Here is a 19188-nt window from a genome sequence, read left to right on the forward strand (position 1 = left end):
CCCACACCACTAGGCCTATTCACCTTTTTCCTGGACTGTGTGTGCTCCAGTTCCTGTCGATTTGATCCAATGAAAGCCAATGAAACTGGTCAGATGACCAATGATATCCAATGAAATCAACAGGAACTGGAGCACACACAGCCCAGGAAATAAGGTGAATAATGTTCTGATTTTGATCATCAGACCCAATAATTACTGAATGTCAGTCTCCAGGTTTTCTTCACAATATGAAGGACACTGATTTACTGCAGTATGGAATATTAGGAGTCCAACTAGTACTGATTTACTACCACACTATGTATGGAATATTAGGAGCCCAACTAGTACTGATTTACTACCACACTATGTATGGAATATTAGGAGTCCAACTAGTACTGATTTACTACCACACTATGTATGGAATATTAGGAGTCCAACTAGTACTGATTTACTACCACACTATGTATGGTATATTAGGAGTCCAACTAGTACTGATTTACTACCACACTATGTATGGAATATTAGGAGCCCAACTAGTACTGATTTACTACCACACGTATGGCATATTCGGAGTCCAACCATTCTCAAATGTTTGTGAGGCCTCATTCACACGTATCAAACACCAATCAAGCAAATGTTTGGTCGTTTTGGGTTTTTTTTTAGGCCACCACAATGTTTTTCCAATGGGAGTCACATGGTTTGACCAAACATTTTTGTTTGATGAGGGGGGGAGGGGCAGAACACCGCCAGCAATCAGCAATCAAACACAAAAATGTTCAAATGGAACCAAATGGACCCAATTTGGTTCCATTTGATTTACGTATATTATTGTCATTCAGGGGAGCTCTTTCTGTTCCTAGAAATATTAGGGTGTATGTCCATGGCAATAAAATAAGATTGTTGACAAGAATGTCCACCACAAGACACCTGCTCCTTACTGGTTGATCTGATCATTATCCTGCATAAAAACATCAAAACTGTGAAAATATAATTGAGTAGGTCTACTATACAGGCCTACTACACAGACGAAAAACAGTTCATGTCCAAACGTTATTCTGACCCCTCCATGAAAAGGCCTCGTTGTCCCTTATCCATTATTTATACATTATGGATAATTAGTCTGCACTTAAGGGGCTCCATTTCCGTCACCGCTAAACCCCTTATCCCTAAACTTCTTTGCCTTTTTTTCTTCTTTTTTTTACTATTTTGCAAAACATTTTTGAATAGTTAAAATGGCCAGTCTACTCAGCTCACAACGTGTCAATGTAGATTGGCTAGTTGAACTATTCAAAAATGTTTTTCAAAATAGTAAAACAAGGCATAGAAGTTTAGGGATAAGGGGTTTAGCGGTGACGAAAATGGAGCCCAAACTGTTTTCCGTCAGTAGAAAGGAGGAAGCCAAGTTGTTCATAATTCATAATTCATTATGTGTGTATCTCAGTGTGGACAGACAGACCGTACTAACCTCTTGGGTTGATGGTTGAATTCCTCAGAACATAGTGAACCGTTTTGTTTTGGATTTAGTTCATTATTAGTTGGCATGATGTTCTCTTTAATGTTTGTGAATTTTCAACCGTAAAGTGCAAGCAAGCCCACACACACACACACACACACACACACACACACACACACACACACACACACACACACACACACACACACACACACACACACACACACACACACACACATAACCGATGTGCATGCATGCACATGTACAAAGCTTGATGATGTCACTGGTAGGTTTCTGTGTTGTTCTAAAAACATGTTTTTCTGGTAGCTGCTGCAGGTTAGCTACATAAACCTTATGTACATATCTAGGCGTTTTGAAAATAGCTAATTCTGCCCAACCCAACGTTGTTGTGCCGGGCGTAAAATCTATATGCTAATTTGTTTGGGCAGGACCTCCATGAAAACAAAATATATTGTGATTTTTTTTTTTCATAATAATTATTATAATATAATTCTGTTCTGTCTGTTTGTGTATTTATCTGTTATGGAGACATGGTGCTGACTGGGCGTTTCACTGTTACTCTGTGTAGAGTCCAGATGGTTTTGACTGGGTTCACTGTTACTCTGTGTAAGTTCTCAAATTCTACCCAAACCCGACCAGGCCTGACCCATGTTTTAGGGCCGGGTCGCGCCTAAAATGTGTGCTAATCAGTCGGGCCGGGCCTCGTCAAAGTTAGGGCCCAGTTAGGGCCCAGTTAGGGCCCAGTTAGAACCAATTAGGGCCCAGTTAGGACCCAATTAGGGCCCAGTTAGGACACAGTTACGACACAGTTACGACACAGTTATATGACCAATTTAGGGCCCAATTAGGGCCCAGTTAGGGCCGGGCCTTTGACTTTTCAGGCCTGTTGAGTATACCAGTGGTTCCCAAAGTGCGGTCCGGGGACCCCCAGGGGTACTTGAGGGAGTTCCAGGGGGTCCCCAGCTAAATTATATAGTTTGGAACCAAATGGAGCCTTATGGGTCTGTAACTCTGAGAGTGTACAAACCTAACGGGTCCATTTGGTTTGATTTGTACACTCTCAGAGTTAAATTAACATTGATTTTACAATATAAATTGGGGGTCCCAGAGATAGAAATGCCATTAAATGGGGGTCTGTAAACTAATGCATGTCAAACTGGGGGTCCTTGAAATTAAACCGGTTGAGAATCTCTGCTATAGCCGTAAAAGTCTTCTCCTATTGGGGTCTCTGGCATATATTTTAAAACGGGGGTCCGCGGTGCTAATTAGTGTCAATGTGGGGGTCCTTGACATGAAAAGGTTTGGGAAGTATAGGCTATTATAAAGCTCACAATGTGTCTCAATGAGTTGCTATTGCACATCATGTTTCCAGATGTGTGTCTGTAGGTGTGAAATAGTACATACATAATTTTGGGTCTTTGACGTGAAAAGGTTTGAGGACCACCGACATGGATCACATGACCTGCGAGGCCCAGTGATGTCATGTGACACAACCAGTTACATCTAACACTGCCGGTCCCACACACACACACACACACACACACACACACACACACACACACACACATATGTGCACGCACGCATGCACGCACGCACGCAGTCACACACATGCAGAGCAGACGCACACATCTGGATTCTATACACCTTGTCATGCGCCATGCAGGGAGCCTCAATACAAGATTTGAGTTGTTTAAAATGTTTCCAAAAATATTCAAACATTTTAACGTCACCCCGTTGAAAGTTGTGAAAACCCCTCTAGATGGCGCCATACCTGTCCAGTACCTGCAGTTCCTCAAGCCTCCTAGGCTAGAGTTGAAGTGGTTACTGTTAAGTTATATATTTAATGTTTTAGCTGGGGACCCCCTGGAACCCCTTCAAGGACCCCAGGGGGTCGCCGGACCACACTTTGAGAACCATGCAATATACATGACACTATATAGGCTACAGCAATATTCATAATACATATACCCATTTTATTTTTGTTATGTATATTTAGGCTATACTAATTATTTGTTTAATTTTATTATGTATTGGTAATTGTATCGTTATTATTCGTATAATAGTATCAGTATTATATAGTAGTATATTTTCAAGGTCGGCTATAAGTGGCTTTACATGCAGGACAAACGGAATAACAACTTTATTGGGAATAGAAACTTTAAAAAGGTTAAAAACTAAAAACTATAAGGGCCTAAACAAAAAAAGGGGGGGGGGGGGGGGGTTAGGGAAAGCAAAAGGTGGGTTTGGAGTGTGCTTTTGAACCTTATTATTTCATTACTAAATAATTTGCATAATTAATGCACATTAATAATACGTAATTAGTTACTAATGTTGCTCTGGAGAGGGAAGTCTGGACTCTGGAGCTCTCTGGTGGAGCTGTTGCCCCCACGACTCGACTACGGATAAGCGTTTGAAGACGGATGCATTAATTATGTGTTATTATTATTATTATTATTAAAATTATTATTATTATTATTACTAGTAGTAGTAGTAGTATATAATCAGTATCATTGCACACATGTGTGTGTATTATGTCAAGGATACCCAAAATGAAACCCATACCCTGCAGACCCCCATTTGAAAACATGCCAGGGCCATTTAATGGCATTTCTACCAAATGGACCTAAGGGTCCATTCGGTTCCAAACTATATAATTTAGCTGGCGACCCCCTGGAACCCTCTCAAGGACCCCTGGGGGTCCCCGGGCCCCCTGGAACCCCCTCAAGGACCCCTGGGGTTCCCCGGACCCTCTGGAACTCCCTCATGGACCCCTGGGCGTCCCCGGACCCCACTGTGGGGGAGCCTCTGTATTATGTGTCTATAATCGCAGCCTCTGCTCTGACCTCGCTCCATAAATCTAACACAACCATCACATCATAAATAAAACTCCACTGCTGCCTTTTAAAATGTTACATAACACACACACACACACACACACACACACACACACACACACACACACACACACACACACACACACACACACACACACACACACACACACACACACACACACACACAGCAGCAGCAGCCCTGTAATGGCTGCCTCGGCTGCTTATTGTTCCATCGCCCATTGTGCTCTCAGCGCCATTTTGACTCGGCAGGGAAGGAAGCTAGGCTAGCTGCTAACAACAGCTAGCTAGCAGCTCTCAGAGAGAGAGAGAGAGAGAGAGAGTGAGAGAGAGAGAGAGAGAGAGAGAGAGAGAGTGTGTGTGTGTGTGTGTGTGTGTGTGTGTGTGTGTGTGTGTGTGTGTGTGTGTGTGTGTGTGTGTGTGTGTGTGTGTGTGTGTGTGTGTGTGTGTGTGTGTGTGTGTGTGTGTGTGTGTGTGTGTGTGTGTGTGTGTTATCAGCGCAGGGAAACAGCTAATTCTTGTCTGATAACTTCGTATTATTCTGAGGTTATCAGAATGTAAACACTCTGGAGGGCAATGTGTTCTCTGTGTTGACTTATATGTCTGGACCGGGATTTATATTATTAACATAGTATACTGCTGCTGTTATTATTATTATTATTATTGTTATTGTTATTGTTATTGTTCTTATTCTTATTCTTATTCGTATTACACATGCAGGGATTTGCGCTGCATGTGGATAACGACTAATTTGTGGTTTATATAATTAGAGGATAAGACATTTAAATAGAAATAGCGGATAGTTCAAAAACAGATTTTATATTATTGGATCTATTTTCTCATTATTGGGAGAAAATAAATTGGCAATTGTTCACGATATAGTTATAATAATAATAATAATAATTATTATTATTATTATATGGACTAATGATAATAATAAAAACAACAATAGAATGTAGCTAATATGACGACTAATTATTAGAATTAGTGCTGCATGTTAATATAATTCTGTTTGTCTTATAGCTATATTTCTTTTAAAATTGTGCTGCAGTAAAACACATTAGCAGTAAAAGAAAAAAAAGGGAAAACAAAGCTGTTTAAGAAAGGACGTTGTTTCTATTGTGAAACATTGAAACATTAAATTAACAAACATTGAGCAGGAGTCTCTCGAGGGAGATTCTGAATCCAACCGCATTTCAACCCAAACCACAACCAATCATTAATTCATCAGAGGTTGTTACTAAACTAATTTATATATCTCTGTAAAACAAAAACCACTAAAGACCACCTTCATAAATGTTTCTGTTTTTTTATTTATTATTGTTTCAACTATGAAAATAATGTACAATAAATAATTTCATTTTTTCTTCTTTTCACTATTAAACAATCTCAATAAATAAAACTAACTCGTCTAAAAGTCGGATCTTTTTTTTGTTCCAGAAGGGCTGTTTTTTCTCCTTTAAGAGAGAGAAATATTAATTTCCTTTCTTCTTTTTTTTAAATGTCTAAAATCAGTCCAGCTATCATTATTATACAATAGATGCCATTAAACATTTCCTGAGAAGTTATTTTCTTTTAAACAATCATCGCTTTAATCTGCCGCCGAAAAAAACCCGGCTCCGAAAAAAACACTGCAGTGATCAATTAAAATAAAAACTAATTAATACTGAGATAAAAAAATAATAACAGACGAAATTAAGTCAATAAATACCTGACATTTGGACAAAACGGAGCAGAAATCCACATTATTTCGACGGGAATTCAAACTCAGTAAAAAAACATCTACCGTCTAAAAAAATAACACATTTGGACTGACTTTCAGGTCAGATCAGGTTTTTAAACGAATTAAAAAAAGAAAAACCTGCTGCAAGAATAAGAATAAAAACTAAATAGCAAAAACAATAGTTTTCATTCAGACATGTTTGGAGGAATGGAATGTTGCCGAGACTTTAATATCGTTGCTTTCCAAAAACATTTCGTCCGTGGGAAGAAAAAACTCCATCGCCTTCGTGTGGATTGTTTATCGTTCCGTTAACGTCTTATCTTTCTGCATTTCATTTTTCGGGTGGTTTTATTTATTATGAATGTAAATTAATTGTAATTAAAAGTTGAGGTGCTGCAGGTCTATGGTGCAGAGTGTGCTCGTGAACAGGTCAAAGTCCTCCTCACTGAAATCCACCGGGGACTCCAGAGAGCTCTGCATCCCGGGAGACAGCGCGCCGTCCGGGAGGTGGAGGCACGAGTCCCCGGAGAAAAAGTTCAGCTCCGGGAGAGACGAGGAGGTGGTGGAGACCGAGGAGGAGGTGGAGGAGGAGGCCGCTGGAGGAGCAGCAGGAGGGGCCGCGGAGGTTGTGCTGGAGGAGGCGGAGGAGTTGGAGGAGGAGGAATCCCGCTGCTCCGCGAATGAGTGCTCGGGGGCGGCATGGGGAGGAGGTTTAGCCGCGGACGGGTCTCCGCGAGCCGGCTCGAGTCGCTGCATCGACGCGGTGCTGGCGGGGTTAATGTCAGCATGCATGGCGTTGGTGGTGGTGGGCGCCGGGGCGAACGTGGAGGAGGGGGAGCCGCGGTGCTGCTGGTTGGAGGAACCGGCAGAATGAGCAGATGATGCCGCCGCGGGCCGCGGAGGAAGTGGGCGCGGTGGGGGTTGTTGTTCCGCGCGTCTCAAGCGACCTCCGTCCTCCGGCGTGGGCTGCGCATTGTCCCCGCTGTCACTGCTCACGTAGGCGGTGGGAGTCGCCTCGCACTCCGCTCCCACGGTCCCCGAGGCCTCCAGCGGCTGGCTGGAGTAAGGAGACGAGGCGTCCGCTCCCTCCAGCGGCTCGAAGCCGCCGCCGCCTCCGCCCGGGTCGCCGGCGGAGGAGTCGTGGCCGCTCCCCGCTCCGTCTCCTCCTCCTCCTCCTCCCCGGCCTCCGTGCGTGTTCTGCCGCTTATGTTTCATCCTGCGGTTCTGGAACCACACTTTGACCTGCCGCTCGGTCAGGTCCAGCAGCGCGGCGATCTCCACGCGGCGAGGCCGGCACAGATACTTGTTGAAGTGGAACTCCTTCTCCAGCTCCAGGAGCTGGGTGTTGGTGTAGGCCGTCCGGAGGCGCCTGGAGCCGGACGAGCCTCCGTCCAGCCCCGCGAGGCCGCCTGGGTCTGCACGGAGAGAGAGAGGATGTTATGGACTGGTAGACATTTAACTGTGGCCCGAAATATTTGATTTCGTCTCTAAATACATATATAAATTATATCTATTATAGGCCTATACTGTGTATATGTGTCACGAATTTAACTTGATATTTAGAACGTCGTATAAAATAAAATAAAAGGAGACATTTTGTTATCGTGCATGGCAAATACGTTAACGTTTCCCTTCTGCCTTTAGCACGCACGCACGCACGCACGCACACACACGCGCGCGCACACGCGCGTGTTATTTTATTCGTCATAAAGTAGTTAATGAAAGCCCATAAAGGCAGAGTACCATCTCTCTCTCCGTCCCATCAGAGTCACAGCGGAGGCCCGACAACATAACTGTTAAAAAGAAAGAGCTACCATAATAATAAAAACCACACATAAAGACTGATTATCTAAATGTCAAACAGCTAACGCTGCTGTTGCCTGGGACGCTGCGCGCGCGCTTGTGGGTGCGTGTGTATGTATGTGTGCGTGCAGCGTGTATGTGCGTGCGTGCGTGGGCATGAGAACACAGTCACACACATACATACACCATACACCCAAAAACAAAAAACAATAACATGGGAGTGTGATGATAAAATGGAGGCGACGTGTCTTCACGTTATAAAACTGTGTTGTTGTGCAACATGAGGTGAGATGAGATGGTGAATTATGGACGACTTAAATATACACCTCTCTCTCTCTCTCTCTCTCTCTCTCTCTCTCTCTCATGCACACAAACAAACACACACACACACACACACACACACACACACACACACACACACACACACACACACACACACACACACACACACACACACACACACACACACACACACAGGTTTTATTCTCCATGTGTAAAACCATAACAGCCTGAATGTTATGGTGGAATCACAGCATCCACTGCATGGATGGCATCATGGCTCTGCCTCAGGACATAAAATGGCTTCCTTCCTTCCTTCCTTCCTTCCTTCCTTCCTTCCTTCCTTCTTCACCAGAACAATTTTTATAAGGGGGGTATGCCCATCACACACTGTGTGTGTGTGTGTGTGTGTGTGTGTGTGTGTGTGTGTGTGTGTGTGTGTGTGTGTGTGTGTGTGTGTGTGTGTGTGTGTGTGCGTGCGTGTGTGTGTGTCCTATCCTCCATTGTATCCAACATGGCGGCCAGCCTCCCATCACCGTGCTGTGCAATATATATAATTCTAGCACGCACGCACGGTGCGCACGCACGTCTCGCAATCAGACTGGCTGACATGTAGATAGACCCCCCCCCCCCCACACACACACACACACACACACACACACACACACACACACACACACACACACACACACACACACACACACACACACACACACACACACACACACACACACACACACACACACACACACACACACACACACACACACACCGCTGTCTCTCTGTGTGTGTGTGTGTGTGTGTGTGTGTGTGTGTGTGTGTGTGTGTGTGTGTGTGTGTGTGTGTGTGTGTGTGTGTGTTTGTTTGTTGGATGAGACGAGAGATTAACATCCACGGGAAACGTTTTTATCTCCGTGCGTCTTTACGCACGCTGCGCGACATGGCTGATTCTACGCACAAAATGCAACATGATGAGGCGCGTGCATGATGCTAAAACACACGTTTTTAAGTCACACGAACGCACGTGCACGCATGTGTAATAGGACTCGAAATGTCCACTGCATGCATGCCGGAGAAAGTGCGCGTGTGAATGACGTGCGTTGTGCGTGCGTGGAGTATTTGTACGTGTACGTGTGTGTGTGTGTGTGTGTGTGTGTGTGTGTGTGTGTGTGTGTGTGTGTGTGTGTGTGTGTGTGTGTGTGTGTGTGTGTGTGTGTGTGTGTGTGTGTGTGTGTGTGTGTGTGTGTGTGTGTGTGTGTGTGTGTGAGCAGCCAACGGCTCGTGCAGAAATCACTGCAGCATAATGCAGTGGTTGTAACACACACACACACACACACACACACACACACACACACACACACACACACACACACACACACACACACACACACACACACACACACACACACACACACACACACACACACACGACAATAACATGATATGGATGGCACATTAAAAGGTGTACAATGCAGAGCAGGATAAAAATGAACGGATTAAATGAAATGAAAGAAAGATGTAAACCCAAGCACGCGCAGCACGCACGCTCCTGATCCTCTCCTCCTCCATCCATCCATCATCCATCCATCATCCATCATCCATCCAACCATCCACCGACCTGTCGGGGAGTCCATGCCCGACGTGGGGTACCCGGAGGCGGCCGGGGACGGGGAGGAGGCCCCGCCGGTGGGGATGAGCGGTCCTCCTCCGCCGGGGCCGCCTGTCAGCGTTCCCCCGGCTTTAGATCCACCCTTCTTGGCCGACTTCTTCTCCTTCATCCAGGGGAACTCGTGGGCCAGCGGACCGGCCGTGGCCGTGCCCGCGGCGGCCGGGGCAGGGCCCCCCTGGCCGGGATGCTGCTGCCCATGGGCCCGGTGGTGGTGGTGCTGCTGCGCCTGGTGATGGAGGAGGCCATTGCGTCTGGCCGCTGCTCTGCTCGGCTGGCTGGCTGCGGAGCTACAGGGACTGAGGCTGGGGATGGTGCTCTCGAAGGGAGGCGGAATTACTGTCGACTCCTTGATTGATGCGGTTTGAAATGAGTCCAGGAGCAGAGCGGAGGGGAGCGGGTAGGACGTCAGGCACTCTGCGAGGGACGGACGGCTGTTGATAAAACCGATCTCCCTCTCCAGTTCAAAATTCATAGCGTTCCTTTTTTCCTCCGAGGCGAGCCCTATAGCGGAGTCCCTCCAAGCCGGGTCTCTCGCCTCAAAACACGGCCACCGTCACGGCAGAGAGAGACCCCCCCCAGCTTAAAACGAGATCCAGTGACGGTGCCCCCCCTCTCTATAAGAAAAACATAAAAGATGTCTCACACAATACAACAATCACAGCACGCACGCACACACACATACACACGACACATGCACACACATACACTCATACACGTACACGTACACACATACATACATGCACACACACACACACACACACACACACACACACATACACACAGTCACACAATACAAAATAGCCTACACATGTCACAGACACATATATGGATGCCCTCATAAAAAAAACCCAAATAAAATAAATAAATAAATAAAAAGGAAAAGGAAAAAAAAACGCGCTCTCCGCCGCAGACAGTGGCGTCTCTTCGCGGTGTGTATACAATAAAAACAGTGTATATTAGGTGATATTTGTGTCGTAGAGGGGGGATCCTGGTAGGCTAAACCTGGAGCGTCTATGGGGCGAAAATGTGCAGCCAATTCCTGGACACGTGACGCACGGCTGGCCAATAGGATGGCGGCGGGCTGCAGGGAGAATAGCAATATTATTTATTCCTAAAATATGAAAGCATACAAGCCATTGTTTCGTGTTAGGGGGGAGGGGGGGGGGGGGGTGCTACAAAATTATCCACACCCCAGGTTTTTGCTACCGTTTGCCATGTGTCCTCTCCATCTTTGAGCGTGGGTGGGTGCGCGCATTACGCACGAGCTATTCCTTTCATCTTTTTTAAGCACAAACAATAGAGACATGATGTTGGGGACGGTGATGTAATGAAATGACTGGGATTCCATTTAACATTGAGGTGAGCGCCGGAGACAATATGGCGTCCACCTCCTCTCCTTATAGTTCTGTTCTGTGTGTTTACATGTTGTAAGTCATTAATCTTAAAACATTGTGACAGGCAAGGCAACATGATGCTGCAGCCATGTGGCTTTATTTATTTATCATCCTACATCAGCTAACTTCACCACTTTACTATAAAACTCACTGCCTACATGGAAGGAGAGATGGATAGATAGATAGATAGATAGATAGATAGATAGATAGATAGATAGATAGATAGATAGATAGATAGATAGATAGATCGATAGATAGATAGATAGATAGATAGATAGATAGATAGATAGATAGATAGATAGATAGATAGATAGATAGATAGATAGATAGATTTGTTTGTTTGTAGGCTAAATAGTATTTACACTGTAGAAATCCCAGTGTTAATAGCCTAGAATAATAACTAATAACAGGCGTTGCACATGGAACCAAATGGACCCTCGACTGTATAGTCGAGGGTCCATTTGGTTCCATGTGCAACGACGGTGTTATGAGTTCAGTATAGTTATATCAACACCTAAAGTATTTTTTAGCTAGCAGAAATAAGGCGAGATGGATCCACATAGTCTACTTATACTCAATTATTATTATTAGTTGTGTTTTAATTATATAAATAAATAAAGAAGAATTCAGTATGTAAGTGTGTCCCATTTTTATATCGTTAAATACTGACTGTATATGAAGAACAGAAAGACAGAATAGATGGATCTATAAATATAGACCCCTTCACAGTGCTGCATGCCTGCATGTGGACATGAATTATTAAAATTACGATTTCGCAATGCAGGCGTTGTTATACAGTAAAATGTGTGGGCCTTCTCTCTCTCTCTCTCTCGTGTTTACGGAGGGGAGTTCATAGAGGGGTCGGACTGTACAGCACAGCCGGGATTCACATGCACACACGTGTTGCTCGTTTTGCTTTTTTTAAACCACCCGTGTGTGTGTGTGTGTGTGTGTGTGTGTGTGTGTGTGTGTGTGTGTGTGTGTGTGTGTGTGTGTGTGTGTGTGTGTGTGTGTGTGTGCGCGTGCGTGTGCGTGTGCGTGTGTGTGTCTGTTTCTTAACAATAAGCGCAAATAAATTAAACTATTAATAATTGTAATGATAGTGATAATTTGAGCATATAGGTGCTGAATTCACACAGGCCTGTAAACCCCACCACCATGAGAGAGAGAGAGAGAGAGAGAGAGAGGTAAAAAAAATAACTGGTGATCAATCTTTCCTCCTCTGTAAATGGCCTGACAGCAAACCGCCCTCAAGAATTCTCTCTCTCTCTCTCTCTCTCTCTCCCTCCCATGTTTTTAACCATTGAACAGGTCCACGGGTTTTTTTTTATGTTACATTTCCACATTTAAACTGCGTCGAAATAACACGTCATAAATATTAACCCTGCCATTATACATCAGCGACGTCTAAAGTGTGAGAAAATATAAGCGTTGCTTTATTCCTCTAGTCTAAATAAGCCACACAGTGAAATGTGTGTGGGAGTCTTTCAGCTTTTACAAAGGCCGAGCTGTGTGTGTGTGTGTGTGTGTGTGTGTGTGTGTGTGTGTGTGTGTGTGTGTGTGTGTGTGTGTGTGTGTGTGTGTGTGTGTGTGTGTGTGTGTGTGTGTGTGTGTGTGTGTGTGAGAGAGTATGTTTTTTTAAGGGGTGTAAAACGGTTTGATTTAAGCCGAGTTAGAGGACGTGGGAACCAGGGAGAGAGTGGCCTAGTCTTACCCCGGCCTGGGAGTCAGGGAACCGGGGAGAGAGAGCAGTCATACTGCCCGGTCTGGGAGTCTGCATGGGAGCCGGGGAGAGAGAGCAGTCCTACAGCCCGGTCTGGGAGTCGGGAGCCGGGGAGAGAGAGCAGTCATAGCCCGGTCTGGGAGAACTAGAAGGAGTTTAACTTAACTACTGTTTGTAACGAGACTGGAGATTGAAACCTGATGAGAGAAGTGTTGGGTTTGTTTATAGTTCTGGACGGACTGGATATTAGGCTATATTAGGCTTTATTAGCCTAAATATTAATTATTATTAATTAATTCATAACGATTATACCATTGGAGTTACAAGCTGTATAAATTATTGCTGTTTGTTTATTTCAAAACTCACATGGACATAAAAAAAATTAATAGGGGTTAGCCTACTTCACTTAAAGACAGACAAACAGAGAAATAATTGCTGAAAAGACTGTTTTTTAAATAATTATTTACATTTTAAGAGTTGCTTTAATTATTCAGCAGATACTGAATATTATTAGGCTTTTTATTTGGCTATTTCCTTATATTTGTTCCTGTAAAATCATGTACGTGTTAGTTGATAATTTATCCATGTTATAAATAATAATGTAATAATTATTATTATTGTATATTAATAGTCTTGACAACAGTAAGTTTATGAACATAAACTGTAAGGTTCTACATTAATTAGCAGTATTGTAAATTATGTCTTTGTTCGTTTTAAATCAATCAGGTTGTGATGTTAACCTTTCACTGTCTGATCAAAGCCAGGAACAGATTTATGAGTTATTAATGTTTGTTTATCAATTATCAATGCAGTTGATTGGTTATTAATTTGTCTCAAAGAGCCACTTTATAGGAAGATACACACCGCTTATCTCCTCTGCTCCAGTTAGCATGAGTTAGCCTCATGCTAACTGTGTACACCCTCCCCCCCCCCCCCACCCCTCCTCCCCCCGGCTCGTTTTTATGACGCAATAAATTAGATCCATATCTCTCCCCTCGCGCCACTTCTTCATGTTTTTATTGGTTGATGTTGTAAAGGAAGTACAGCCGTTTATTTATAGCTCTGAGCAGAGAGATGATTTATGTCCAAAACTTAGGATCCTTTTCTCTCTGATGGCAGAGAGACACCAAGACTCTATTTGGAGAGAGCTAGTGGGGGGCTGCGCATGCGTGTGTGTGTGTGTGTGTGTGTGTGTGTGTGTGTGTGTGTGTGTGTGTGTGTGTGTGTGTGTGTGTGTGTGTGTGTGTGTGTGTGAGAGAGAGAGAGAGAGAGAGAGAGAGAGAGAGAGAGGAGAGAGAGAGAGAGAGAGAGAGATGAGGGAGGGAAGGAGGGAGGGACGAGAGACGGAGAGAGAGGGAAGGAGGGAGGGAGGGACGAGAGACAGAGAGAGACAGGGGGAGACAGAGAGAGATGGAGAGAGAGAGGGAGAGAGAGAGAGAGGGAGGGAGCTGCGAGTGAGAGAAAGAGAGAGAGAGAGAGGGAAGGAAGGAGGGAGGGACGAGAGAGAGAGCCAGGTGGAGACAGACAGAGAGAGAGGGAGGGAGGGAGGGAGAGAGAGAGAGAGAGAGAGAGAGAGAGAGAGAGAGAGAGAGAGAGAGAGAGAGAGAGAGAGAGATGGAGAGAGGGAGGGGGGGGGGGGTGATCTTTCATCCTGTGTTGATGCCAAAACTTCAGGGTAAAAAGACGGCCTCAGAATCCCCCTGAGGCCTTGGATCATGTGACCCCCCCCCCCCCCCCCCCCCTCTCTCAGGGTGTTATGGGTCAGATTGTGACCGTGTTGAACTTGGTGTCCTCGTCACCATTTCTGTCAGGGTGTTCAACTATATGAAGCACGGAAATAAAAGGCTAAAGTTGTACTAATATCCTAATTAATTATTGTCCAATAATAAATATATATATATCTGTGTGATATGTAGGGCTTTGAATGAGCATTCTGGTGGCTTTAGTTTGGACATTATTAGACTATTAGTTTGTTGTTTAGCAGTGGCTAATTACGTTTAAACTCAATGTTCATTGTTTAGTTGAAATTAGTTTAGATCAAAGTTTGATTAGAGAACAGCTACAGTATACAATTCTTAACTTTTATATTTTAACCAGTATTTGAACATGCGGGAGACAGTTCAGAAATCAGTCTACTAGCTGCTTTCTATTCCTGGAAAGCATGTTATGATAGAAACCAAACCATTGTTCTTAATAAATAAATAAAATTCTGTTGAGATGAAACCATTGGTTTACAGATAAACGTACAGCGGTAAGGTTTCTCCATTGCGATATGGTCTAGAGTTTAACATGGTTTCAAATATGTGTTGGTTACCAGTTTTAAACTATCAGCCGTTTAGTCAGGTGAGCAAACGTTTTCCCCCTCCTTGCAGTATAAAACAGTTAAAGTACGTTTTAAATCTTGGATTAAACCCTATAAATGTCACAGTTGTTTTGTTGCTATAGCTTCCTGTTAACTTTCAAACATGGTAAACCTTAACCCGGTTGTTTAAATCCATAAAATGTGTCCCTCTGTGAGCTTGTAGATCAGATATTTTCACTGTGAGCTTGTAGAGCAGATATTTTCAATGAGGGATATGAGGAATCTGAATAACATAACATTTTATTAAAGAATTGCTTCAACAGACAACTCTCTCAACAAGGAAAAGAAAAACAAGCTACAAAGAACAAAGAAAATAACTTTGTTTCTCCAAAAAAGAGTTTTTAATTTTTTTTTTGTACTTTTTTCATCTAATAATTCGTCTAAATCTTTCCGACTATGGACAGGCGCTAGGGGGCGCTCTTCTCTGTGACCCCCCCTGACCTTTCACCTGTTAACCCTGTACAAGCCGTAGGGCCATAATAGGAACGTAAAAACTACAGATTCATTTATTTGTTTTTTTTCCCTCTAAAATACAAGAACTAAAAAATTTAAACTTCGGTACAACGGACAAGAAAAAACACAACGTCGTTTTTTTTTCTCTTTCGTAACAGGTAAATACTAAAAAAGTACATTTCTGTTTTTTTTGTCGATATAAATACATGAAGGATAAATAATAATTATAATAATAATAATACAAAACAGAAGAGTTCCTTTTTTTGTTGAAAACGGCTATAACAAATAAATATATATATATGGATGTTCACTTGAACACACATTGTGCGAAAGACGCTTTGATTGGAGAGCCTTTCGTCTTCAAAATAACATTTCATTTTCATCTCCTTTTATTTATTTTTTTCTCCGACCATCAAAATGTAAACTCTAAGTGCAACAATGACGCCTGGACGTTGCAGAGCATCTCCGTCGTAGATCTAATACACTCTTAGAAAAAAAAACACCTCGACCGGCACCACGTGTTCGTTTTCAACGCGCTTGTGTTCGGGAGACTTAAAACGTTTAATACGAGTCATACGTTTCAACAGGAAGGTCAAAGACGGTCTACTTTTGTATACCGCGTATAGTAACCCGATCTATTCTCTCATCATCGAGTCTCGTGACGAACATATAGACGACCTACGAGCTCGCAAGTCGTTGCGAACGCGTCGACTATGTCCGTAGTGTGGCATCGCTCGACGGGGCGTGTGTTTTAATTCAGGCCGTGGTCAGATCTGTTATGGTTCTACGACTCTTTAAAAGGAACCGGTCCGTTAAAAAAGTGTCGTCGTTTCAGTCGACGTGTAATGGCGTAATAAAAAAAAGAACCATCGTCCTTCGGAGAAGAAACCGAAACGACGACCGTCAAAGTGTTCTAAAGTTGTGCTATATATAAATGACCATCAGCGTTTAGAAGTTCACTTCCTGTATAAATGACCATCAGCGTTTAGAAGTTCACTTCCTGGACGGGTTCTGGAACGAGAAAAAACCCCAAACCCAACGTGATGAAACACAGACATTATTACCTGATTCGCCGCCGACGTCGTCTTTTGACGCCTGTACCTACTTGGGTAGCGATTGTAACGATATGATCGCCGCCGGTTACCAAATGTATGTTTTGGGTGAGATAAATAGCATTCTCGGGACCTGTTACATAGCGATCTTTCACTTCCTGTTTCTCCGTTTCCGAGAGAAATGGCTTTCAAAATAAGACGGTTAACGTTAGAGTTAACGGTGGCGTTCTACGAGTATCGATTCTGCCACCAGATGGCGAATGAGTTTTAAGCTTCTGGTGTGTTTTTTCTTTAAGAGTGTGGTCTACGAACTCAACCTGCTCTGTTGGACCAGGACGTTCATTTTTGTTCAAATATATACCCTGTATCCATGTTTTAAAGTCAACGATATGTACGAACCAAACCAATAAGGAAACGAAAGCAACAACAACAGCGGGTCGTTTTCACGTTAGCATCAGCGCTGACGCATTGGCGACTGTCCCACAAAGGCCAAAGTAAAGTAACGCTTCAGTCAAATCTATTACCGTATAAGGAAACCGACGCAATCGTTCGGTACCTCGGTGGTGATTGGTTGATCTGTCAAACGTTAATGCTTTAAGATAAGTGGAAGTGCAAACGTGGAAAGTAACTTAATACCTCTTTCGTTTTAAAAATGAATGTTAGGCTACATCCTTTTTCCTTTGTAGGCCAGCGTAATATAAACCCTCATAGTATGAAAGGAGAGAGAGAGAGAGATAGAGAGACAGAGAGAGAGAGAGAGAGAGGAAGTAACAGGTAACAACTAGCTAACATAAATAAATGAAGAGCCAGTGGCTCTCATGTTTTACCCTGTGTGTCGATGAGGTGCTAAAAATAAGAACTTTTAAAAAACAAACGTCTTCCATGTCCTCTCGTTTGTTTTAAGATGTCAACAGCTAGGCTAGCGTAGCCGCCGACGTACGCACGCCGCCAGTGGAAGGAAGATAGCTTAGCATAGCTGTGTGTGTGCGCGTGTCTTCACGTGTATGTGTGTGTGTGTGTGTGTTTGCGTGCATGTGTCTTCACGTGTGTGTGTGTGTGTGTGTGTGTCCGTGTGTCCACGCGTGCGTGCGTGTGTATGTGTGCGTGTGTGCTGTTTGCGCTTGTGTGTGCTTGAGTGTGTGCGTGTTGTATGCTAAAGTAAGCAGCATAGATTTTGTGTGTAAAGTCTATGGGAGCTAGCTAGTAGCCTCGGTGAGCTTCATAAACCCTGTAAGAGGGGTGGGGTGGGGGGTTTGTAGCGAAGGGGGCGGAGCTGTAGTGAAGGGGGGGGGGGGGGGGCTGTAGCACGGGAGGGAGCTGATTGAGATTGGAGAGAATACAGACCTGGCTGACGGAGAGAGAGACCGAATATGACCAGAGAGAAATCAGTGGATATGAGATTCTGTAGCCATGGGCCTCATGGCTACAGAAACGAGATAGGCTCCTGCCCTATGGGCCTCATGGCTACAGAAACAGGAGATAGGCTCCTGTCCTATGGGCCTCAAGGCTACAGAAACAGGAAATAGGCTCCTGCCCTATGGGCCTCATGTCTACAGAAACAGGAGATAGGCTCCTGCCCCTATGGGCCTCATGTCTACAGAAACAGGAGATAGGCTCCTGCCCCTATGGGCCTCATGTCTACAGAAACAGGAGATAGGCTCCTGCCCCTATATGGGCCTCATGTCTACAGAAACAGGAGATAGGCTCTTGCCCCTATGGGCCTCAAGGCTACAGAAACAGGAGATAGGCTGCTGTCCCTATGGGCCTCATGGCAAGCCTTTTACTTATTTTGCTATGCTCTGTCTGATTGGCTGATTGGTTGTTGAGGTCACACTATCTGAGCTTGGTCATTGGCTATTTGTGTTAATTATTCATTTGGAACACAATAGGAATGAACAGGCTGGATTCTTGTTTACTCTAATACTTTTTCAGGTGGAAAACACACACTCTGTCCTGGTATCACTTATTGATGCTAGTTTACTATGCAGGTGTATCCTGGCCACTTGTTCTTGTTACTTTAGTTTTTTTTTTTTTCTTTGGTAATAAATCTAAAAAAGAGTCAGATTCTTTAGGTTAATTTGTTTACCTGCTAATATCCTAATATCCTATAGAGGATATTATCTAGGGGTCAATTTCTACTTTCCCAAAGGTCATGCCAAAGTGTCAAAGAGACCGAGTCCAATCTGAATAAGTGCTACTGCTACTACGGTAGCATTGTTTGTTCTTTTCGTGAATAACCAATACTATTCACTGGAGACGTTTGCTTCCCCATTTCAAACTCCACTTGCCTGAACATTTTATGTACTTAGTATAGTAATTAATGCTCTAGGGCCTAGGCCATTTATTTACTAAGGCCCATTCTAAAAACACCTTCTTAATACTGACCTAAGTTTTCTGATTAAAAAACAAAAAACAAAATATATAT

The 19188-nt window shown here is 43.8% G+C and overlaps 1 protein-coding gene across 1 annotated transcript; it reads right to left on the reverse strand.

Moving 5' to 3' along the window:
• Positions 1–5681: 5681 nt before the first annotated feature.
• On the reverse strand, positions 5682–10714 carry hoxb2a (homeobox B2a). Its single transcript, XM_083779722.1, has 2 exons — positions 9729–10714; positions 5682–7443 (listed from the first exon to the last, which is right to left on the reverse strand). The coding sequence occupies exons 1-2, from the start codon at positions 10249–10251 to the stop codon at positions 6407–6409; spliced, it is 1560 nt and encodes a 519-aa protein (XP_083635848.1). The 5' UTR covers positions 10252–10714; the 3' UTR covers positions 5682–6406.
• Positions 10715–19188: the final 8474 nt, after the last annotated feature.

The sequence above is a fragment of the Protomyctophum parallelum genome (genome assembly GCF_964188405.1).
Source record: "Protomyctophum parallelum genome assembly, chromosome: 13".
NCBI lineage: Eukaryota > Metazoa > Chordata > Actinopteri > Myctophiformes > Myctophidae > Protomyctophum > Protomyctophum parallelum.